This window comes from Neofelis nebulosa, chromosome 1 (assembly GCF_028018385.1).
Source record: "Neofelis nebulosa isolate mNeoNeb1 chromosome 1, mNeoNeb1.pri, whole genome shotgun sequence".
In the NCBI taxonomy this organism is placed as follows: domain Eukaryota; kingdom Metazoa; phylum Chordata; class Mammalia; order Carnivora; family Felidae; genus Neofelis; species Neofelis nebulosa.
The window spans coordinates 161,663,885-161,688,378 of NC_080782.1; the positions used below are offsets into that span (position 1 = coordinate 161,663,885).

The 24,494-nt window shown below is 50.6% G+C and overlaps 1 protein-coding gene and 1 long non-coding RNA gene across 2 annotated transcripts; one reads left to right on the plus strand and one right to left on the minus strand.

Annotated features, from left to right (window-relative positions):
• Nucleotides 1-1,384: 1,384 nt before the first annotated feature.
• LAMP1 (lysosomal associated membrane protein 1) lies at nt 1,385-19,131 on the minus strand. The gene is made up of 9 exons (XM_058742102.1): nt 18,889-19,131; nt 13,543-13,664; nt 11,496-11,715; nt 11,211-11,369; nt 4,476-4,663; nt 3,811-3,936; nt 2,989-3,055; nt 2,749-2,919; nt 1,385-2,340 (listed from the first exon to the last, which is right to left on the minus strand). Exons 1-9 carry the CDS (start codon nt 18,938-18,940, stop codon nt 2,201-2,203), a joined length of 1,245 nt encoding a protein of 414 aa, XP_058598085.1. The 5' UTR covers nt 18,941-19,131; the 3' UTR covers nt 1,385-2,200.
• LOC131519303 (uncharacterized) lies at nt 17,914-23,734 on the plus strand. Its single transcript, XR_009265587.1, has 3 exons — nt 17,914-18,500; nt 21,830-21,986; nt 22,881-23,734. It is a non-coding gene; the product is annotated as an uncharacterized LOC131519303 (long non-coding RNA).
• Nucleotides 23,735-24,494: the final 760 nt, after the last annotated feature.

Genomic DNA, 24,494 nt, shown 5'->3' on the forward strand with positions numbered 1-24,494 from the left:
GTTTCCTGCTGTTCGGTGCCGAAGTACTTGACGTCTGTACACTTCGTTGTGAATGTTTTTCAAGACCGATTTAAAATTATGTCCTCTGTAACTCAATTATGGGCTATGAAGTCATGGATTTCTAGAAATGTATTTTTACTTGAGATCTTAACCTATAAAATGTGAGATGTGCATATTTAATAAAGCACGTGAACACCTCCGAGTTTGTGACCGTCAGCTCACCGGCTGATTGAAAATGAAGACCAAACCCACAAACTGTCACTAGTGTTAACGCCAAATCCCTTCCTTTCTGTGCCACGGCATCTACGTGAGGTCTGTGCACACAGCACGTGATTTCTCTTTAGAAAGGTAATTTTTAAAAACTGATTTTTGAAATTATTGTATTACATAAAGCGGACAGAGGTGTGTAAGCTTTAGGGAATGGCAGAGTCTGACTTGGGCCCACGAGTGCTCACGCAGCCACTGTCACCCTGGATCCCTGGAGGGAGAAGCTCCAGTGAGACCCCATCTTCCTAACCCTGACCTTGTCTCCCGGCCCTGACGGTGGGGCTGCTGCTGCCTGCTGAGAAATCCCACTGCCTGGGCAGGCTGAGCCCTCCATGGGGCAGGTGGGGACCTAGAACAATGTCACCTCTTGAACACCGTGGGCAGCGGCTGGTACCCCTCAAGGCGCCTGGGCAACTCCTTCTAGCCCAGCCGCAGAGGCGCCTCCCTTCCCCCATGGTCCCAGAGGGTGCTGGCCTGGGACCGAACTTCCCATACAGATGCTCTCATCAGGAGGAAGTGGTGGCATGGGCGGGTTGCCAGAGCTTGGGGAGTCCCCGAGCCTGCCCCCACGGGGCAGTCAAGTGCGGAGTCACTGGTGTGGGGGTGGCGGGTGCCCAGCGAGGCCGGACACACACCGGCCGTGGGGCCCCAAGCCGCGCTCCTTGGCCGGCAGCTCCAGGTGGGAGTGTCGGGGACACCCGGGCCCCAGGGCTCCCGGCAGGCAGGCTGGCTTCAACCTCACCAGCAAGGTGCACAGATCCCCGAAAGGCACAGGTCTTTGCTTGAAAAGCAAAGAGGACAATAAACCTGAGGCCCAGCTCGTGCTCTGAAAGCTCTGAGCGCCCTGCTGGCCGCCTGTGCTTTGCAGTCGGGCCACGAGGCTCCAGGTCGGTGCCCACAGGGGAGCCCCCACGGCCCTCCTCCCACTCGCGGGGGCTGTTTGGTCACCACTGAGGACCTACCTCCAGATACAACTCCTGTCAGTCCTCCAAGTTACCACCCAGAAGACCTACCGCGACACCAGCTCTCTCAAACGCTGGGTGACAGACGCCTGCCGCCTACCGTGCGTACCACTGAGACCTCTGGCGGGAGCGGACAGAAGCACAGAGTCCAGACAGAGAAAGAAAGAGATGTTTTATTAGCATTTGTTACAGCAACGCGTGACGTGAAGGGTCGTCCGTGCACAGCCACCCGAGTGGCAAGCGGGTAGCGCAGAGCGTGACACCCAGTATTTACACGAGTGCAGAACAGGATCACCCCGAACCTCAAACAGAAGACTGAAAGTCACTTTACAAAAAGGTAAATAAAAATAACACCCATTTATCTATTTTAAAAAAGTGCCAGCTCTTGAGTGGCAGAGCGCGGAGAGGACAGAAGGGCCCGATGCCGCAGGGGCGCCGGTGCCCTAGTACCGAGCTGTGCGCCGCGGGGGCCGGGCCCGTCCTGGCTTCTAAAGCTTCATTTAAGCGTTCCAGATTTTCACCTTTTGGAGTACTTCTGTTTCTAGATCTTCTGAAGCACAAGCCTAACAAGTAGCCAGCCCTCCTCAGCCCTAAGACCAGGGAGCACCCCACCTTGGCGAGGCTTCAACCTCAGTCAGGAACGAAGAAGCCAACAGCAGAATCTTAAAGAGCCAAGTAATAGTGGAGCCAGTGCCCATGTAGGGAAGCACTCCTCCCTCCCACCTGAAAGTTCTACTTTGGTAAATATTAACGTTTTAACCATTAGCAAAATATTTAACCCAGTTAGCAAAATTAACACCGTCATTTCAATACTCTTGTGCATAGTAAATGTTGCAAGATGAACTTCACATCGGATAAAGCAGATTTGAAAATCAGTTTGCAAGAAAGCGTGCCGCCCTCCACGCCAACCTAAGCTCAGGGGACGAGCGGAGGCCTGGAGGTGGCGGCCGGCCCGAGCTGTCGCGGCCCTGCTAGATCGTCTGGTAGCCTGCGTGGCTCCTCTTCCTGCCGATGAGGTAGGCAATGAGGACGATGAGGACCAGCCCCGCCAGGGCGCCGCCCACGGCAATGGGGATCAGCATGCTGTTCTCATCCAGCTGGCACTCCTCCACTAGGAGACATGGGGCAGGGGGCCATGCTCGCGGCCACGGTCCCCACGAGACCTCACACGGGCTTTCCCCCCCCTCCCCCCAGCCTGGCTCGGTTCTAATCAATTACTGCTTGGACACAGGACCTCCGGACACAACACCCCACCTCCTGCCTTCACGGCTCGGGAGGACAGGCGCCATCCCATGAAACGACTACCTTTGAGCAAATGGCGCCTTGGGTTCGCATCTGTGAGCTGCTGGGTCTTCCAAAGGCAAGGTGATGCGGGAAAGGGAGTTTGCTCTAAAAATCTCTGAGACTGGGAAAGGGGACCCCCACCCCCATAAACTGTCCTTGCAACCCAGAAATGATTAGATATCCAAACAGAACTGCAGTCTGCAGACCCCGTGCAGTCTCCCCCAATGCTACTCACCAGACCCAAACTTGTCACCTTGCACCTGGAAAGCCTGGACCCACACTTTGAATATATTGACAGAAAAGGCCTCCGTGACCTCCACGCGCTCCTCGGCGTTACACTTGTATGAATTCCCGATGGTGGCCTGCAGTGCCCTCAAAGAGCTGTTGTCCGCCTGGAAGGTGGGGTCTGCAAAGGCACATTGAGAGTGAGTGCTCTGGAACTCCTGCACGGGCAGGTGAGATGTGGGGGCCTTACCTCTGGCGTCAGGGACAGTCATATTCAACTGGATTCCTTGCAGGAAAAACTGGCTAGTATTTGGGTCCTTAAAGAGAAGAAAATAATCCTTAACCCACTTGCCAAACTCACATGTTTACCATCAAACCTAAAGAATCATCTGGTAGTAAATCTGACTCCTGCAATTCTAGCTTCAGCAAGAGGCCGTGGAACACGCAGTCTGTAATAAAAGGCATCGCATAAATCCCGAGAACACAGATGCTGACTTGTCCTCCTAGACCTTTTTACACAATCAGACTCTGTTAAAATAGGGACTGAAGGAGCCATGTTCTAAAAAATCAAACTTTTTCCAAACGTTGGCACTTTAGGAACGTTAATGTAAACTTTATCAGGAGAAACCAGACTGTTAATCTGCAGCATCATAAACACTGGCAGAGGGCGTTTCTACGCTTCCCAGATGGGGACAAGAAGAGAGGACCCAGGACCCAGGATGTCGCCCCTGGAAGAAGGGCTGAGGGCAGTGCCCGAGGCGGAGGCTGGGCTGAGCACAGTGGGGCACGGACAGCGATGGTGGGCACGCCGCAGGTGCCCCCTGACACCTGCTGCATAAAGGAAACCAACGGAGGTGTCCTTAACGAAAATGGGGGACTGAGGGTCCAAAGCACTGATGGAAGAGGCAGGTGGGGAAAACAGACTCCGTCGTCCTCACTGGGGCAAACCTGTGGGTTCTGGCACCTTCACTGATTCTCCGTGGGGCTGGGGCATAGTGTGCGGGAGCCGATGGCGGGAAGCCATGGCCAGATGTGGGCTGTGGCGCGAGGTGGCGCGGGCACGAACCCTCACCATTCCAAACTGGAAGAGCAAGGAGTGGATGCGGCTGCTCCGGAGATCCAGGGTCACCAGCTGGGCGCCACAGCTCCCCGTGGCGCTTGTGTTGCTTGGGTCGATGCTGAACAGTCCGCTGACGGTCTGAGGAGGAAAAGCAGACATGTTACCTAAGTTCCTTTTCGCGCCCCATTTCGGGTCCTCCACGCTCTGGAAAAGCCAAAGTGACCTCAAAATGAGAACTTCAAGGCTTCTATCATTTTAACCAAAACCAGGAGGAGGAAAACACCCAAAGTGCAGACTTCTGGGTTCCAGAACCATCTTCCCTGCTCCTCCTGGTTGCTACTTTCACGAGGACATTACACTCCCACCACAAGCACCTTCCCTGTCACAGCCCACAGCCCCCATCACCAGCAGGGACAAAGGAAAAGCATAACAATGAACACAAAAATTGTGGTGGTAAAAGTTTAAGCAGAATTTAACATTCTCTTAGGGGCCGATAAACTCGTCCAGTAGAGCAAGTCCCAATGACACGGGCCATACAGAAGACAGCAGCCTGGCTGTGTGCGCCAAGAAGCTGATTACAGGACAGGGCCCACAACCCGCTCTCTCAGATTTATGAGAGGTGTGCACATGCACCAGCGCCCTGACGCACTGAGATGGGTCCCCAGGGCCGAACCTACCGTGTTGTCCCTCTTGGTGTAGGTGACGTTCAGCTGTAGCCCCATGCTGGCCAGCAGGCAGGTCCCGTTGGCGCCGCTCACGTTGTACTTGTGCACGGAGGGGCTCTCTGGCGTGGGGGATGGTGAAGGGCGGGGAGGCGGTGGCGGTGCGGTCGTCGGGAAAGGCCCATCTTGCTCACAGCGCGTCTCTGGAGGGACAAGTGGGAAAGGAGGCAAAGTCCTAGTTCCTCAGGGCCACCCACCGGAAGCTTCGGCCACCCCAGGCTCACCGTGAACCCCAGCAGTCTCTCAGCTGGCCACACCCGCAGAACGGGATCTCTCGGCCTGTCCGAGGACAGTGCATGCCAGCCCCCCTCCGGAACTATGGGGCAACGGCCTGCTGTCCCACAGGGCCATCCCCACTCCTGCCACCATACCGCGACTCTGCCTGGAGTGTCCTCCAGGTCAGCCTCCGGGCAATGCTGCCTTCACAGAGCTGTCCCCTTCTGCAGGACAAACCTTTCTACTGAAGTAAACACAACCTGAACCCCATCACCTGCTGCTGGGACAGTCAGCTACACACCACTTCAAATGGCAACAATTCAAGACCCTCTGTGAGGCTGCACACTAGGCATGGTGCTGGAGGTCCCACAGATGCAGGCGAGACACACACACACACAAGCACGCACACATCAGGACAAAGCTAGTGCCATCAGCAAGGTGCTCGTGGGAGAGAAGCCCAGGAGGCCTTTACAGGGATGAGTGTCAGGGGGCAGTCCCTGCAGGACAAGACGAGCTGAGACCAGCCAGGTCCAGTGAGCCAGCTGCTCTGAGCTATTCAGAGCAAGGGGGGTGGTACAGGCACCTGCACCCTCCTGGAGACAGAAGGCCCAGGAAGTGTGAGTGAAAATTCCTAAGAAAGGGATGACAATCTAGGAGTGAGGGAAGTTGGGGCAGGACAGGCCTTGGCAGGAGGACATAGTGGCGGGGGGGGGGGGGGCGGGGAGAGGGCACATGGGGGGAGCACAGGGGAGTAGGGGGAGTGAAGGGGGACACACGGGAGGGGGGAGGGGAGAGGGCACACAGTGCCCCCAGAGGACATGCCCAGGAGTTTAAGTGTCTCCATCTCTCAGAACTTGACCTGAGATTGCTTAGAACAAAAATTTACATTCAAAATCAAGGCAGACTGAACCAAGAGAGAGAAATGAACACTCCCTCAGATGCATACAGAACACACACCTGCCTCCCACGTAACATCCTAAAACACCCGGACCCACAGCACCTCCAGGAGACCATCATCCCCAAGTTAAGCCCTCTGTCTTACTGCCCTGTTCCTGTGGATGATCAGCATTCACACGATTTCTGTCCAACTCCCACCTCTCCCCACTTCAGCTAGCCTGGGCCGTGGGAGCTGGCCCACCATACCCAGTGCCATGGATGTGGAGCCCACGGGGAAGCTGCCGGAACTTGCTCCACTTTAAAAGGAAACTTTGCCACCATTTCCTCCTGGGGGGCGGGGGGGGGGGGCAGGGGAGAGATGGGAAAGGTCACCCTGCAGGGCTGTGACATGGAAGTGATGCCACACCTCTGGGAAGTTCACTCACCCAGTGTGCCTTCACACAGCGCAATCACACACAGTCAAATGCTTTTCTAGACAGAAGCTAAAAATGGAAAAAAGGCACGATAGTGTGGGTGTGCCTCTGGGCTCTTGGTGGAGGGACAGCTGCCTGAGAGGTCCCCACCCGGGGTGTGCTGGCCACACTACCCGCCTCCTCCCTGGGGCTGTAGGCTGACGCCATAGCCACACCTTTAAGAACAGCCTCACCACTGCTTTCCAAGCTGTTATAGAACAGGACCTCATTAAATGTGCAAAACCACATCAACACAAGGTGGCTTCCAAATCCCAGCCTAGATGGGCATGCGGCATGCATGGGGAGAGTGACGAGCACCTGCACACACGGCCTGCTATTCTCATAAGGCAGGCTGCGAAGTGTCCACCTGGGAGCACAAATGGTACAGTCAAGTGTAAGGACGAGTATCCGCCCCCTTCCCTCCCTTCCCAAATGCAGACAGAGAGCCCCACCCTGTGCAACCTGTCCCCCAGGCAGACGCTGCAGCGAGGAAAGCACACGGGGGATGCACTCAAGTGTGCTCAGTGCGACCCGTGTGTAATCGGCCCTGGGAAGACCGGGGACCCCAGGAGAGCGCAGGCTGCGTGTCCCGCCAAGGCTCCCCTCCTCAGGATTTTCAGAAGCTTCTGGAGGCCCCCAAAGAATCTGCCAGCGACCAGCCTGAGGAGCCTGCGTGCTACAGTTACAAGGAGTCTCCAACGGAGTGCGAGGAGAGTGGCATTAACACTCCTTTACTTTACTCCTTTCCTTTACTTGTAGCTACCCTGGCCGTTGTTCCTAAGGGAGAAATGTTGCCAAACTGGGTGGAAAGCAAGCTTGGGACCAGCCATACTAAAAAGTTCCTATTTTGAACTTCTAACGGTCACAGAGGCAGCCACAAGTGCCCACACATCAAATCTTGAAGGCACAAAGACGAATAAATACGAATCCTCTGCCAAGCCATCAAAGTCAGGTGTCTGCGTGGGCCTGGGGCTGGAAATCCAATTCCCGGGGACACAGCGTGGACATGCTCACTGGCTCCACCTCAGCCTCTGGGGATGGCTGTGCCCAGCCCGCTCCATGGAGATGACCACATGCCCCTCACAGACCTTGGGGAGAGGCTGTCCTCAGAACCTGCCTTCGTCAACCAAACGGGAAGCCAACTCCAGCAGCCTGGACTTGTGCTTTCTCAGAAGCTCTGATGTGTCAGTACCTGGTGTTTCTCAGGGTAGTGCACGGGTAGGGGCACGGGGAACCAAGGCCCCACGACAGCACAGAAGAGCGAGGCCACAGAAGCCTGCGCCAACCCCCGCAGCTCATTCTGACTTTCCAGGGGCATTTGTGGCCAAAAATTTACCTATTTCTGAAAATGTGTTTATTTAACAGTTCTTTATTGTCAATCCATGACTAGAACAGACTACAAGAATATAAAATATACTTAATGTATTTGATTTGACAGGGAACCTTTTCTCTGAAGCTTTCAATTTAAGTGACCCAGAAAAAAAAAAAAAGTACCTAAGAACCAGAAGAATGAAATTAGCACAAAAGGAGATTAAAAAAAAAAACCAAAAACAAATGGCTCAATATTAACAGAAACCAAGTATTTTAAATGTGAATGATGCTGCCATGTAGCATGTGTGCCCAGTTACAACAAATCTCCTGCTTGGAGGGGGATACACGGGTCCCTCTGATTGCAAACCGCGTCAGAAACAGCACAACAGACAAAAGTGGACGTAGCAAGCCGCTGGCAGGCTGGGGGGCTCTCTACAGACCAGACCCCAAGATCACAGCTGGTTGAGTCAAAGTGCACAGCTGGGCTTCGAGCACAGCTCAGGTCATGTCAGCAACTCCAGCTGACCCTTCAACAACGCTGACCCCCATGGATGAAAATCCATGTTAACTTTGGACTCCCCAAAACCTTAATTATTAAAACTCCACTGCTGACCAGAAGCCTTAGCAGTAACACAGTCTATTAACACATATCATGTATTCTTACAGTGAAGGCAGAAAAAAACAATCACAAGAAGACATTTACAGTTTTGTACTGCGTTTACTGGAAACATCCATGTGTGAGTGGACCCACACAGCTCACACTGGTGCTGTTCAGGGTCTGCTGAAGTATTTCTGGGGACAGCTTGGCTCCTGCTCACAGAGCGAAAGCCCATTCTGGAGCCCCTCCCTGCCCACGTGGTTGCTCTGAGAACTCCCCCAATCACTGGGCCTGGACCTAGGCCACTGGAAGACCACATCCCACGAAATAAGAAGTCACAGGGGGTGGGGTGGGTGGTGTGTACACATTTGTGGCAGGGTAGAGGGAGTGGGGAACAGTCCCTGGAGCTTGGGGCATGGATTTGTTTTTTGCAGACTTCATTTCTTATCACTCCAAGTAAAGACTGATCAGAGGAATTACAGATGATGTTACCTGATAGTGACAGGATCCCAAAAGCCCTATGAGGACTCCTTCCTGTCCAGGGAACACTACGCAGACATGCCGTGACCTCACCACACCCTCCAGCCTGCCACAGGGATGTGCCAACTTGTACACGATATTCTGTGTAACTCCAGGACACCTCTTATCCCTCCTCTTCCCAGCAGATTTCCTGAGAGTGCCCTAGTGTCTTTAAAAAGCAGCAAGACATCAGGCTCTGGGCTGATGGCTCGGAGCCTGGAGCCTGGAGCCTGTTTCTGATTCTGTGTCTCCCTCTCTCTCTGCCCCTCCCCCGTTCATGCTCTGTCTCTCTCTGTCCCAAAAATAAATAAAAAATGTTGAAAAAAAAAAATTAAAAAAAAAAATAAAAAGCAGCAAGATTCCTTTCCAAAGCACAGACGTATCCGTAGAGGCAGATTTAACATAACATGAAAGCAAGCTTTGATGAGAGGGACAACCACGAACACAAGAGGAGGTGGGGACTAAGGGTGAGCTTAGTGACCAAGCTTCGGACCAACAACTCACAGGACACAACGGGTGACTGCCCATAGCAGGCTCAGAGTGACCCACCACCAGGGCAGAAGGCCAAGCCCCCAGGTGACTGTGTAGGGGCTGGGGCGGGAGCCTCTGAGGATGGGGGTCGGTGGCTGGGACTCAGGTGCAGGGACCGCTTCACTGAATGCATCTTTCCCCCGTGGAGTCACACACAGACATTCCTCCACTAGGAAAGCAATGCGTGGGGAGCTAACGGTGAGGGGCTGTGTGCGCGTGGGGAGCTGACGGTGAGGGGCTGTGTGCGCGTGGGGATGGGGGTTGGGGAACTCCGTGAACCTAAACCTCTTCCAAAAGATAAACACTATTTTAAAAAAGTGATAAACCTTAAAAAAGATTAGCATTTCTGTACTGTCACAATCTGATCTTAGGCCAGAAGCTGGAGCCCTGTTCTGGGCACCACACCACTCAGAGAGGTCAGACAGGACAGGCCCATCTCTGTGCTCAGAAGCTTTCCAAGCAGAAGAAAACAAGTCATGAAAGTGAAGAGCTATCCTCTACAGCCACCCTGAGGCGCAGATGGTAGTGAGGTCACTGCACTATCATTTCCCAATGCCTCTGACAGTTTTTGCTCTTCCCTTCTGCTCGAGGCCAGAGGGAGAAGACTGAGGTGTTCTGCTGGGGACGAAACCCAGCTGCTTGGGAGACTCATACCTGTGAGTGTCAGCTGCTGAAGCACTTAGCGTGGCTGTAACTTCCCCACCCCCCGCAGTCCCTCCCCCACTCAGGGAGGTGGGTGCTAGCGTGCACACCTGGGCCTGTGCACGTGTGCGTGTGCACACACACACACACAGCTTGCCACACAAGGGGGGTACTAGAGAGGGCTGGTCCCGCCGGTCTCCTCCAGAGCTGCTCCAGCTCACACATACCTGCCTTTGTGCCCTGTGTATTGCTGCTGGTTGTGTCTTCCCAGTTACAGACAGCAAACGTTCTAGACTTTGTGGCTGTCTGGTGTCTGTGCACACCCGGCTCTGCCAGTGTGAATGCAAAAGCAGCCATAGAAACAGGTATACGAATAAATGAGGCTATGTTCCAAGGAAACTTTAGTTATGGACACTGAAGCTTGACTTTCATGTAATTTTCATGTGTTGTGAGATGTTCGACTCCTTTTAACCTTAAACTGATAAGCACGGAAAAACCACGTTTAGCTTCCTGGCTATACAGAAGCGGAGGTGGGCTGCACAGGGCCTTGCGGAGGGCACAAATGCCTCTCAGGAGGGCTGTACCCAACCGCACAGAGGCCCGGCCGGCCCACTGGGCCCACCAGCACCAGTAACTCAGAGCAAATCAGCCACGCAGCCAGCAGTCACCTGAGTGTTCCAGCCACATTGCTGGGGCCGCTGAAATTGAAGGCTCACAAAAGCACGGCTAAACACCGAAAAGGACAGGCAAGTTCTCTAAGACAACCAAGCCCCTCACCCTTCTGGAAAATAACAGTGATCTGTGAGCTGACTGGCAGGACTGGGGAAGAGAACTTTCTTCAGTCCTAGTTGAACGATAACACTCCTCAGTATTTACTCTCAGCCAGGCACTGACATAAACACCACGTATAAATTTCCTTTTTAACTCTAAGATCCTCCTAAAACAGACTTATTTTTACTCTACAAGGGGAGGAGACAAGAGACTGACTACCTTACCCAAGACCACAGAGCTAGGAGGGGTCTGGAGCCCTGTCTGTCGGACCCCAGAGCCCACCAGTGGAGCTGAGCTGGCAGGTGCCTCCCTGAGGAGTCATGACCACCCCCCCCCCACCCCCCCCACCGGCCAACCTGCCCAGAAAGGCATTCAGGTCCTTCTGCCATCCACCCCCGGGCCCGTCAAGCTGGACAGAGGTAAGCCTAGGTCTTGGTGAAAAGACAGCTGGCTTGAACTGGAAGATTCTGTGACCCTGACCTCATTAGCTTCCCAATAAAGGAAGACACAGAGAGTTTCAACTGCTTTTCCCTTTTACCCTTTTAAAATCAGTGTTTGTCCTACCTCACCTAAAGAGATCACCTCCTCTCAAGAGAAAAACATGTTTCGTGGGCAGTTCAAAGGTGTGAGTTGCACCCAGTCCCCCACTGCACAAATGCTTACTCACACACATCTTCCTCAGGCACAGGCTCACAGCCACGCTTGCACGCACTGAGCTGGGCCTGGGCACCAGGGCCACAGGCAGTGTCCTACCTTCCTTGCTAAAGCTACTGCTGGCAAGGTACGCCTGGATGGTGGCATCATGGAGCGTGACAGTGACGTTGCGCATGTGGATCTGGTTGTTGCTCACACATCTGTATTTTTTATTTATGTCTGCCCTGATGTCAGTGGCAGATTCCACAGTCTTGATTTCTGTATTTAAAAAAAAAAAAAAAAAAAAAAAATCAATTTTTAACTATGTGAAGTTCTTAGTTAAAATTTTAGGCCCTCTCCAACCTGATTTTCTTAACTCTGTAACTGGTCGGTTTAGGTTCTTACCCTTGGAGCTTGCGTTGGGGAAAATCTGTGTGTCAGATAAGTTATAAATAAAACCCATCAGCTGAACACTATAACGGGTTGCATTTCTTGTGAAATTGAGGGTCAGTCTATGTCCTCTTCCAAAAGCAATCACGAGACTGGGGGCAGACGCGTTCTCTTTACCACAGGAGCTGCTGCTGTTTAACACTGCTGCATCAGGTGGTAGGTCGAAGGTCACATTCTAGAACAAAGAACACACACCCAGTCAGAACGCAAGCCACTAAAGTGATTCAGATGCACCAAGGAAGACCTTCAGGAAGAGGGACATCAGCCCCCCACCTCAGAGGCTGCAGTGAGCACATTCACCTCCGACATCGATAAAAACATAGTAAAGTCAGGATTATGTGTCAGTACAGACTGAGATATAATTCAAGTGTAAGACAAAGCGGACAATTAACATAATTTTAATTTGTACCATTTTTAAACAAAAGTGATCTTGGTTAACTGAAATAATTCATATTGGCCTTCAAGTGAGCTATGTATTTATATTTGAGAAAACCATCACTACTCGTGTGCTATAAAAATGTTTAAAGAGTATGTCTCTTCATGGGACCCACGGGAGCTACATGTGTAGTCAGCATAAGGAACAAACTTGTCAAATCCTAAATTGCACACCTGAAGCTAATGTAACATCGGGTGTCGACTGCACTTAAAGTCTCTTTAAACAGAGAAAAAGATGTTTGCTGCAGAACTGTTTGAATTTACCATTACAGACAAAACTACAGAACCACCGGGTGACCCTGGAAACGAGCAGGACCGGCTAAGTGAGCCGCGGATAAGCTGCTCCTGAGATGACAGAACTCTGCGAGGCGACAGAGACCAACACGGTGGAGAAGAGTAAGGCACATAACAGCAGTGGGCAATCCCATCTGTGTAACATAATATATGTCCAAATGATATTTTAAAAATCCAAACACAAAACAAGTAATGTAGCAAGGACAACAAAAGTGTTTGGACAAGTCTCTGTAACTTGAGACACTCCTGCGGGACGGAGCCTGCCTGTTTCTCTCTGGTCTGGAATGTGACCATGTTTACATGGAGGCCAGATGGGGCCTGAGCACCTGGCACAAAGTCCAGGGGCCCCACCACTGCCCTGTGAGGTGGTCAAGGAAAAATGGTGGTTTCAACAAAGAACTAAAAACAAAATTTGGTTTAGAGATACATACAGGAGTAAATGTGAAAAAGAAGCATGATGTCCACTAGTGGGTAACTGACAAAGAAATACAGATGCAGCTTACTTGTTAGGAATCTAATAAATTCAAAAAACCCTTTCATCCCGTAGAAGTGCAAGTTATTTTAAGAAAACAATGAGGGGCATTTTGGACGGTACAGCCTGCAGCATTGCTCAGCTGTTTATATGCAATTCCTGGAGCCTAGTGGTTTATCCAAAGCACATTCAACATATCAGGAAAAGTGTATTCACACTGCTGTGCCCTGAGCACGAAAGTACATCAGAAAACAGAAAACAGCAGAGGCTCCAACACATGAGGCTGATCGACATAAGAGAACACTGCACTGTGATCACAAAAAGTAATCGTGAGGAAAACGGGGATTACACGCACATAAAACCGTTAAAGCAGGGGGCGCCTGGGTGGCTCAGTCCGTTGAGCGTCTGACTTCGGCTCAGGTCATGATCTCACAGTCTGTGGGTTCGAGCCCCGCATTGGGCTCTGTGCTGACAGCCTGGAGCCTGCTTCAGATCCTCTGTCCTGCTGTCTGTCTGCCCCTCCCCTGCTTGCGTGCCCCCTCCCCTCTCTCTCCCCCAAATAAATAAACATTAAAAAAAATTCATAGAACAGCAAGAGCAGGGCATAAAATGGTTTACATATCTGACTGCACCTTCAGTATATACAGTAGCATAGGCTACTGATGAGCGGAGGAGGATACTACTATGGCACAGGGGAACTGTGCTACGGTGAGGTCATTTCTCAAACATTTATTTGAAACGATAATAACAAACATCTTCACACACACCACACCCTGCATGAAGGACCCTGGTGCTTCCTACCGTAGGACCGTTCCTGGTATCATAGCTGGTCACGAAGGCAGCAGAGAAGTTGGCCATGATGCAAGCCGTCCCATTGCCGTCCGTCACCACAAACGTGGCCGCCGTGCCATGTAGGAGGCCTGCTAACTCCAGGAAAGACAGAAATATCCAAACAAGGTTTTGAAAATACAACTGGGCGCTTCTGTGGTCTCTAGCTGTGGCAATAATGGAATTTATTAGGAAATACTACTGTGCTGCTTACAAGATCGAGATGTGGGTTACCGAGGCTGGGTTCAGCTGGGCTGTCTTTCCTGTCCCTCCTAGATAGGATCCTGGAAATGTTAACTCTAAACCCACTAGTTAGTCTGCCCACCTGACCAACAGCTCTTTAATGCCTGATGTCAGGGTACTGACAGGGAGGTCACATGTCAATTTCTGGGTCAACCTAGGCACATGCTGCTCTGCACTCAGTCCTCAGAGGATCTCTGGAAGATGTACCAGGGTCCCGGAGGCACAACTCAACCTGAATACCGATCTTCCGCAGAAGCCCATGGGAGAACTGGGGAATCTTTTGCTGTGGTCCTAAACTATTTAAAGTTAGATCTCTTGTTACTTCTCATGGACTGGTGGTGTGGCAAAAAAAGCCACAGACTCACAGATCCGAGTCCTTCGCCAAGTTTCAGAAACATCCTTAAATACCAGTGATTCAACTGAACCTAGACTTGGCTGCACGTCAGGCCATCAGTCAACTCATCTAGGCAGGGCTGCCACATCCCCGAAGGAAGGGACAGAATGAAGCTCTCATGGGTCCCTCCAGCTCAACAGTGATGGTGGCTAGAGATTTCCTCTTCAAGTTCTCAGGGCCAGAGCCATCTCTGGCTTCTTGATGTCCTATAGCTCTGATGGGTTTAGCAGCGAATGTCATCCGAACACTGTGGTAGAGCAGTAGGTAATTTTCCCAAGCCACATGTTAGTACACTGTTCTTGCAACAAAAATGGGTGCTTTCACTAGTTCTGAAACCAAGAACTAGTCTGCCAGCACTGGGTGCCGTGGGGGTCAGAAGTGACGTGCCCTCCCTCCAGTGACATGCCTGCCAGTCCCTGCACACCTTTTCCCGACACTCCAACCACTCCAGGCATACATGTGACACAGGAACATTTTGAAGACACTCAGTACACACTCGATTAACTTTTCATTCTAAAATCCCTGCCCCCAATAAATGACCCTAACGAACCCAGTTTATTACACTCTTGCGACTTTCACAAAATAAAATCTTTAAAGCCAACTACTATTCAAGCATAAAGCAAAAAGTAGCCAGAAACCCCACATACTTTCCCGTATTCTTCTGGTACGGGAAACACCAAAATCTAGGTTCACAGAGAAGCTGCTGCAGGAAAAAGCAGCAACCTATGGCAAACAAGAAACCTGTGCAGTTTTTGTCTGTTTTGCAAATTCTTAACCTATGCCCCTGAAAACTCAGGTTACACTAAAGGCAACTCCGATAAATGAATTTCCATTGTAAAACCTAGAGAAAATTCCACAGCTTGTTTTTAACTCAGTAAAGGATTTTCAAAACAGAGAAATCATCCCCGTGCCTTTGGAGAGGGATGGGTTAAGGGCACCAGCGGTTCAGAGAGGCCAGCAAGGTGGAAGCAGGCTCGGTGGGCAGAAGCAAGTGTGTGAGGGACGCTGACCCAGACCACGAGCACACGGCTGCCACCCACCCCCACCCCCCCACCCTGCCGCCAGGGCTCTCTCAGGCCTGAGATGCCCTCACATGGCCGTGGTTCTGGCCCGGCTGCCGGAGTTACTGCGTGACCACGCATGCCACAGACAGGGCAGGTGGCTGCCTCTCACAGGAGCACACACACAGCAGTTCTAACCAAGCTGCCTTTCCAGAAGTTAGTTCCTTAAGTCATTAACAGCCTTTTACTAACTCCAAGCACTTCATTGGGAACTATTTCACGTTAAATAACTTTTCAGTCACAGAACGTTTTCACTTAGTAAATATGCTGAGGGTATGAGCTTTCAAAGTAAAACAAGTATTACAAAAGCAAATTTAAAGTAAGTTTTACCAACACTAGATATCCACAATTATTCTGGAGGGGCCAGAAACTTTCAATTACTAAAACAAGAAACTTATCCCCAGAAGCCAAATTTTAGTCCAGAGAAAAACGTCTCTGGGAGCATCAGATCGCACACTTACAAGAGAAACTTATGCATACTGTCAGAAGCTGTCTGTGGCCCTCTAACAAGCTTGCTCCCTGGCCTGTGGCGGTCCATCCAGCACACAGGTGCAGACTCCACCATTTCTCCGGGGACCACATAAATGAGTAACTTCAGCCTATTCCTTCAAGGTACCCTCACCGGTAGGAATCCCCTTCTGACACAAGTACAGCTGTGGGAAGCGAGTCTGGTTCTGTTGCAGACTCCGCCACTCACTAGCTGTGTGACCTGGGGCCGGCAGCAGTTGCTGCCCTCGGTTTATGCGCCCACGGACCAGAACAAGCGTGCTGACCCCTCGGGGTCATGGGAGTATCAAAGGAGCCAGTGTACACGCAGCACACAGTACAGGGCAATAGCACTGGCTTTAATGCTCACTGACAGCATTTAAACAGAGCCATATAGACCTCACCCATCGAGTTCGTCACTAAACCCTCAGAACCTGACGGAAACTGTCAAATAAGTTATGTCACTTAAAAAGCACTTGTTATGCACGTGTTACGTGCCAGGACCTGCGCCAAGCACTTTGCAGCTAATTCAACTATGGTGGCAACCTTAACAGGAAAACGCTACTGCGATTCCCTTTCACAGCTGTGGAGACTAAGGGACAGGGACCTAACTTGCTTAAGGTCACACAGCTAGGGAGTGCTGAGCAATCGGGAACTGAGTGCCAAAACTTGCTGAGTGAGTGGATACGTTTCAAATGACAAAATGCTCATTTTTGAAATAAAAGAAGCTGCCATCCAAAGGAACAAGTGAATACATTTCTTCGTTAAACTTTTTAGAAGAAATACTTCCTAGTTTGTCATTACTTGATTCTTTTAAATCCAGTATTTTTCTTTTTAATCAGTGACACATAACCACCTATGACTAAAGGAAGCACGTAAAGAAGACCAAGGTTCCTTCCCACACTCCGAATCACAGCCTGGAGGGGCAGGCCATGAGCACGGACACTTCTAAAGCACGGACATGGACGTGTGGTTAGGGACCAGTGCTACAGAACAGAGTCTAGGTAAGTGCCGAGCACTTACTACGTGTGAGGCCCAAGGTGGAAACATCATCACAGCACGACTGGAATGACGTTCCAGTGAAAGCTCACGCCATGCATGCGTGTAGTCACGTCCCGCAGATGCAGAGAGAAGGGAGAACGGACACTGCCTGGGACGTGTCTAACAAAAGAAGTTCAAAATCACAGGCCTCGAACATTTTGGTCTCAAACACCATTAAGAATTTGGTCACCAACCCGAGGAGCTAACAAACTTCCACAATCAACAGTCATGTTAACTAGAGTAAGGGGAAGGAAGTCATCTAGTTGACACCAGTGGTTTAAAGAGTCCCATTACACAATGACACTTCATCTCAAGTGTCAGACGGTTTCAGTTCACCCTGGTCTATGCTTTCTACCAAGTATTCAAACACAAAAGCAGCTTTAAGAAATGTCTAATTATTATTTTTTTTTTTTTAATTTTTTTTTTCAACGTTTTTTATTTATTTTTGGGACAGAGAGAGACAGAGCATGAACGGGGGAGGGGCAGAGAGAGAGGGAGACACAGAATCGGAAACAGGCTCCAGGCTCCGAGCCATCAGCCCAGAGCCCGACGCGGGGCTCGAACTCACGGACCGCGAGATCGTGACCTGGCTGAAGTCGGACGCTTAACCGACTGCGCCACCCAGGCGCCCCAGAAATGTCTAATTATTAATGAAGGAGGATTTAGTAATTTTGAAGTTTGAAATATGCTTTCAGAAAAGATGCTTTTTGGTAAAATTATACATCAAAATAAACATCATTTTAAAAAGACCTAAATCCAAATTAATACGCCTTTCCTAAAAGTTGGATTTTAACTGAACATAAAACTTAGAAAGATAGAGTGGAATAGGGATTAGAAAGTTAACGACACGTACAATACGCCCAGCTACTGCCCCGCAGGGAACTAAAGAGGTTTCTCTTCCCTTTGAGGGCGAGCTCTTCTAATACCGAACACGCTGCCGGCCGACACCGCCAAACCTGTTCCACCAACTCCTCTTGTAGCTACACTGCCAGGGAGGGCAGCTTAGGGTGTACCGAGGGAATAAGGTCACGCCTGGTGGCTATTCATGCAGCTCAGAGAACTCACTTTACACAACAGGCAAACAGGTGACACCCAAATCCACCCATTCACAGGCGCACAATTTACAGTAGAAGAAGACCTATTTCCAGAACCCACGGGCAGGGGTGTACTGTAACGTGCATCCACATCGTGTGAGCTCGCGTGAGCTCCGGGAATTGTCTTGCGGATATTTCAAACTCTGCCTTTCGGATGATCTTCCCGTGTTAACTGGGAGCGGGGTGAAAGGGTGTGGCACCGCAGACAGGTTCACCAAGGGCATCTGCGCAGATTTAGGAGACGGCGCACATTCCTCTTTCTCATGAGACCAGAAAACGAGAACAAAACTCAGTCAATCGCACACCGAGCGCCCGCCGACCGCTCTGAGATCCGCACTGATGGGGTCCCGCGCTTTGACTCGGGAACGGAGGCAGCGCTCCTGACGACCGACCACTCGCTAGAAAACAATACTGCCATTGTGCGGCCGCGGCTTGGGGCCGCCGACCTCGCACTGTACCCGCTGCGGGCGCTCCCAAATGTCACCCGAACCTGAAGTTCACAGCAAAGCAGCGCAGGGGACAGCACTCGCAGCCGTCCCAGAAGGGCAAAGTTAAGGCACAAAAGACGTATTCTGAGCGTCCGGACCAACACGCCGCCCTCCTCCCTCCTCGGTAGGAGCCGTATCCCCCGGGGGGCGGGGGACTGAGGGACCACGCAGGTACCGCCGCCTCGGGCTGCACAGCTTCACTCGGTCTTCCGTGGCTAAACCACAGCCGTCCCGAAACCCACAAGCCACTTAGTTCCACCCTAACACCCGGAGAACGAGCTCGGTGGCCCTCAGCTGACATCCCGACCCAACTCCTCAGGCAGCGGCCAGAGGGCTCCAGGCCGGCCCCCAAGTGGCGACCTCCGCCGGGGCGGGGACGACTCGCGGGCCCGCTACCCCCCCCACCCGGCTCCGCCCCGCATCGTCCGCAGCCGCCGGGTACCCCCGCCCCGCGTCCCCGGGGACCCCAACCCACGGCCCCCCTCCCTGCCCCGGCGTCCCTGGCCCCTCACCAAGCAGCAGCAGGAACAGAGGCCGCCGCCGGGCGCCGCCGAGGGCCGCCATGGGGGCGAGGGCTGCCGAGGCCGGAGCCGAGCGGGTCGAGGGCGGTTGGGCCGCGGGCGGGCCGGGGGCCGGCGTGAGGGCGGGGGAGGGTCCCGGGGTCCAGAAGCCCGGCCGCTGCGGCGCCCGCGGCAGGAAGGAGACCCTTCGGCCGGCGGCGCCCGTCACGTGAGGCCGCGCCGCGCCCGCACCGTCACGTGATCCCCGCGGATCTCGCGAGAGCGAGAGGGCACAGCGTCTTTCCCTGGGTTGGAACCGGCCTCGCACGTGACCTGTGGGCACGTGACCGTGGCGCCACGTGACGCGCACCCCGGCCTCTGGGCCACTTGAAGCCGAAAGTGCGCGCCGCGAGCGCGTGGGGAGGCAGCTCCCCGCTTCCGCCGCCGGCGAGGCGTCCGCCGAGGGAGGCGACGACGGTCACCCTGGAGAAGGGCGGCTTTCTGCCGAGGCGCGCGACCCGAGACGCGGGGCCCCCGGGCCCCAGGGACGCAGGGAGGCCCGCGCTGGCTGCGGGTTTCCTCAAGGACCGCGATGCTAACGTGCTCCTGTCTCGTGGCGTGGGGCACTCTGGCCGCGGGGCTCCTCTGGTCGACTGACGCTTGAGGAGGCTGAAGTGGGGGGACAAGGGTGGGGAGGGGTGGAACACGTGTACCGAATGTCACAGCTCACGTTTGAAACAAACCAAAACCCGTTTTTGTAAACAACTCAGAGTGCGGAACTTAGGGCTAGACGAAATCTTGGAGGAATGGGGTTCAGAGGTTATACAGTGATTGCCAGCTGTGACGCCCTCCTGAAGGATGTGTCGGAACAGGGCGTGGAGGGGGGCACCATTTATCTAGAACGTTCGGAAACGCTGGTGTTGCTTATATCCCCGCGTGCCACAGCAAAGGAAATCCGAGTCTTTGTGCTTCTAGAACCTTCCGGAAATACCTTTCTGCCTCGCTCCTTATTGCCTGAGTGTAAAGGCACCTTTCCCTGGTTGCCTAAAGGCTCCCTGGGTCTTGTCTTTCACTGCCTTCTGGAGCTCTGGCACCCCACCCTTTACCTCCCCCCACCTTGGCTGCTACAGTTACTCAGACACCCAGTTTCCCAGCTCCTTCCTTCCTCTCCGGTCCTGTGGCTTCACTGAGATCTCCCCAACTCACCACCTCTGGAATGTTCCTGGAGCCTCTTCAGTGCAGGTGTGTTGATTACTGCCGGTCACTCTACCGAACAGTCCTTGATTCTGGTGGCTTTCCCGCCTTAGTTCTTAATGTTTGTTTGCTTTTCGTAAATTTTGTGTTCTTCCTTGTTGTCATTTCTGTCCAGCTTCCCTTCCTCTCAGTTTCTAACATATAATCAGACTTCCTGTTAGATCTGCACTTGAGGACAGTGGCTGGGCATGCGTGTTTCCCCCAGGCAGTCCCCTCCCGATCCGGCCTCCATTCTAAACAAGGTTTCCTTTTATTAATGTTTGCAGGGGTAGGAGTTAGCAGTTCTTAAAATACTCTGTTTTAAGGGTGTTAAACACATTAAGTAGATGCTTTGCAGGTTTTGCACTGTGGAAGAACTTACAAATAAGGGGAACGTGAGGATGAACCCAGTGAGGCTGGAGCTGCCATGTGTTGTAAGACACGAGGGGTGTCTGGGTGGCTCAGCTGGCTAAGTGTCTGCCTTCCACTCAGGTCGTGATCTCACGGTCTGTGAGTTCAAGCCCCGCGTTGGGCTCTGTGCTGACAGCTTGAAGCCTGGAACCTGCTTCCGATTCTGTGTCTCCCTCTCTCCCTCTGCCTCTCCCCTGCTCATGCTGTCTCTGTCTCTCAAAAATAAATAAACATTAAAAAAAAAAAAGACACATGAGATGGATAGTCACTGAAATAAACAGAACAAATTTACTAGGTAAAAAGCAATGGTGTGTAGTACATATTGGCAGTTTATACCCCGCCAGTGACCGTTAAAGGGCATAACATTTTCTATTGCCTGGTCACATCAGCTGGAGCATTTGCTTGTATTTCTGTTTCACTCAAGTTCTCCATCGTTTTTTCTTTGCCCACGAACTGGCTGGCAGTCACTTGCAGAATAGTAAGGTTTCCCAGCACTGGGCCTGCAAGGAGGAGGCGCTCTCTGCGGGGCCGCTCACAATGAGAGCTGGGTCTGTGCCACCTCCTGTGCTTTACTACCTGGGGACAAGATTTTTCACTTCTCTTTCCCACTTCTCTTGCCCGTTTACAGCAAGAACTTTTACTTTTGGTTTATTAATTATACAAAAGCCAAGTAAATCGTGGTTGAAAAGTGTAAGACTGTAAGTTTACAGAATAAGTGAATGAATAACATGCCAGAAAAATAGAAAACCGTAAGCTTTCAAGTGAAATGTGTGCTATTGCGTGGAGAAAGAATCGAGACCCCCTCTCACCCAGCACTTGTGAAAATCAGTCCTTTCCTTTAAGGCACTTAGACTGCCTTTACTTTCTTGGTGTTTAAAATAATGCCACGAGTAGTGCCTGGGTGGCTCAGTTGGCTGAGTGTCCAACTCTTGATTTCAGCTCAGGTCATGATCCCAGGGTGCTGAGATCAAGATTCTCGTCCTTTGCCCCTCTTCCCTGGTCGCACGTGTGCATGTGCTCTCTAAAATAAAATAAGTTATTTAGAAAAATAATGCCATTGAGGTGCATTAGATGGCTCAGTCAATTAAGTGTCTGACTCTTGATTTTGGCTCAGGTCATGATCTCACGGTTCATGAGTTCGAGCCCCGAATCGGGCTCCATGCTGACAGCACAGAGCCTGCTTGGGACTCTCTCTTTCCCTCTCTCTCTGCCCCTCCCCACCTGTTCATTTTCTCTCTCAAAATAAATCATGCCATTGAGAACATCTATACGTGTCTTGTGTACATCTCTGACAACTTCCTTTCCACAGATTCCTTGAAGTACTTAAACCAAGGCAGTCTTCCTTTTAGAGAGCTATGAAAAAGGAACTCTCATAAAAAAGAACCAAAACGTTTACTTCCTTGGAAAGCAGATTAACTCAAAACAGTTCCAAGTCATTTGGAGCAGGAGTAATTGTGAAAGTTCAGGTATGCTCATGTTCCCAGTGACATACTCACCTGTTGCTGTCTGGACGCTGGGGTCTGGGGTGGTTAGGGCCTGTGCTAGTTTGAGAAATGAGATGTGGCTAACCAGAGCCTTTTACTAATGGTGGGAGACAGAACGGGAACTGAAAGCAACACAAAGATACTTCAACACATGTTACCCCATGACCTGCTCAGAGGGGATGGGGTGGATTCCACTGCACGACACCTGTTTACCCATTCACCTGCTGAAAGACAGTGTTGTTACGAATAAAGTGTGATGACTGTTCAAAACCGTGTCATTGGGCAGATGATACTTTCCTTTCTCCTGGGTAAATCCCTCAGAATGGAAAAGCTGGGTCATAAGGGAGTCTGTGTTTAAAAAGAAACGGTTGAATACTTTTCCAAAGCAGTGGCACTATTCTATATTCACATCAACAGTAACATCCTTATCAACGCTTGATATTACCAGCCTTCCCAATTAAAAGCAATCAGGATAGCTGCATCATTGTCACTAATTGTGACTAGTTTGCATTTTCCTGGGGGCTATTGCCATGAAAGTTCCTTCCATGTGCCTCATAACCACTCACCCATCTTCTTTGGTTAGTGTCTGTTCAAACTTTGTCCTAATTTGTTAAAATGATTTATTGCTTTTGAGTTCTAAGTGTTTGTTTGTTTTTTAATATAGTCTGGATAGAAATACTTCGACATGTTGTAAATATTTTCTCCCATTATGTGGCTTGCTATTATATTTCTTAATAGTATCTTTCAAAAAGTAAGCTTTAAATTTAATTAAAATCTAAATGGTCAGTATTTCCTTCAGGCTTCATGTTTTTTGTGTTCTAAGAAATCTCTGTATTTCCCAACATCTTAATGATTTTCTCCTGTGTTTTCTTCTAGATGTTTCATGGTTTTAACTTCTACAATTGGGCCTACGATCAAGGTGTGAGATAAAAATCAGTGTTCATTCCTCCCCCGCCCCCCCATATATGACAGCTATTTGATAAAAAGACTTTTCTGAGCCATTAAGTTACGTTGGCATCTTTGTTGAAAGTGACGTGGTTGCATACAGGTGGGCATGCCGTGGCATTTCCTGATGCGTTCGGTTCATCTGCACGGACGCCACGGTGCCTCCGTCTCTAGCTTCACAAAAGATCTGGCAGAGTTCGGGAGAGTAAGCTCTCCAGCTGTTCTTTTACAAGTTGCGTTGACTCTTTGAATTTCGTAGGCATTCTAAAAGGAGTTTGCCATTTTCTATAAAGGATTTTGGCGGGCATCGAATGTACTTATCACCTTGGAGAAAGTGGACGCGTTAACAACCGGATGTGGCTCTTCATTTGTTTCACTCTCCTTTAAATTATTTTCATTTTCAGGGGACATGTCTTTGTGCATAGTCTGTAATCTCTCTCTCTGTATCCCACACATTTCTGGGTGCTACTGTGAATGGGGCTGTACTTTTAAATTTCATTCTCTGGTTGTTGCTAGAATGTGGAAAGAAATACGGTTGACCTTTGTTTAGCGACCTCTTGTGACTTTGCTAAATTGGCTCATTAGCTCTGGTTGCAGTTTTGTAGATTTGATTCGTTCTACCCCCATGATCATGTCGTGTGAATAAAGACTACTAACTCCCTCCCATCTCTATGAGTTTTCTTTCTTTTTCCTGTCTTGGTGCAGTGGCTAAGACCTCCACCCCAGCCTCGTCCCAGCCTCCAGGCCAAAGCTTGCAGTCTGTTGCCATGTAACGTAATGTTAACTTAAATCTCTAGTAAATGTGAGGAAGTTCGTTTCTATTCCTAGTTTACTAGGTGTTGTTTTTTAAATCAACAGTGTTAAACTTCATCAAATGCTTCTTCTATTGAGATGATTATATGTTTTTATTTCTTCTTAGATTTTCAAATGTTCAATCAACCTTCTACTTCTGAGGAAAATTACACTAGGTTTTGGTGTATTGATTTTATATATTGCTGGACTCAAATTGCTAATATTTGGTCTATAAGTTTCTTGTCTGGTTTTTGTATTGGGGTAATGCTGGACTCAAAAAAAGGTGTGAGGTATTCTCTCCTGGTTTTTGAAAGGCTGTGTAAGATTGGTGTTACTTCTTCCTTGAAGGTTTAGTAGAATTCACCAGTAGACTCTCTGTTCCTGGGGTTTTCTTTGTGGAAAGATTTTAGACTATAAATTCCATTATTCTGTTTCTTCCTGTGTCCACTTGGATAATTTGTGAATTTCATGGCATTTGGCTGTGCCGTCTAAGTTGTAGAATTCACTGGCATAAACCAACCTGAGACGTTCTCCCTAGGATCTGTCACCATGCCCCTTCATTGCTGGTGTTGATAATAACGTTTGTTAACCTCTGTCTTTAACTGGTCCAGCTAAAGGCTCTTCCATTCTGTTGGCCTTCTCAAATGAACAAACCGCTTTGGATTTTATTGATTCCTCTGTCCATTTTCCATTTCTTTGATGTCTACTTATACTATTTCCTTCCATCTATTTACTTTGGTTTTATTTTTTTAT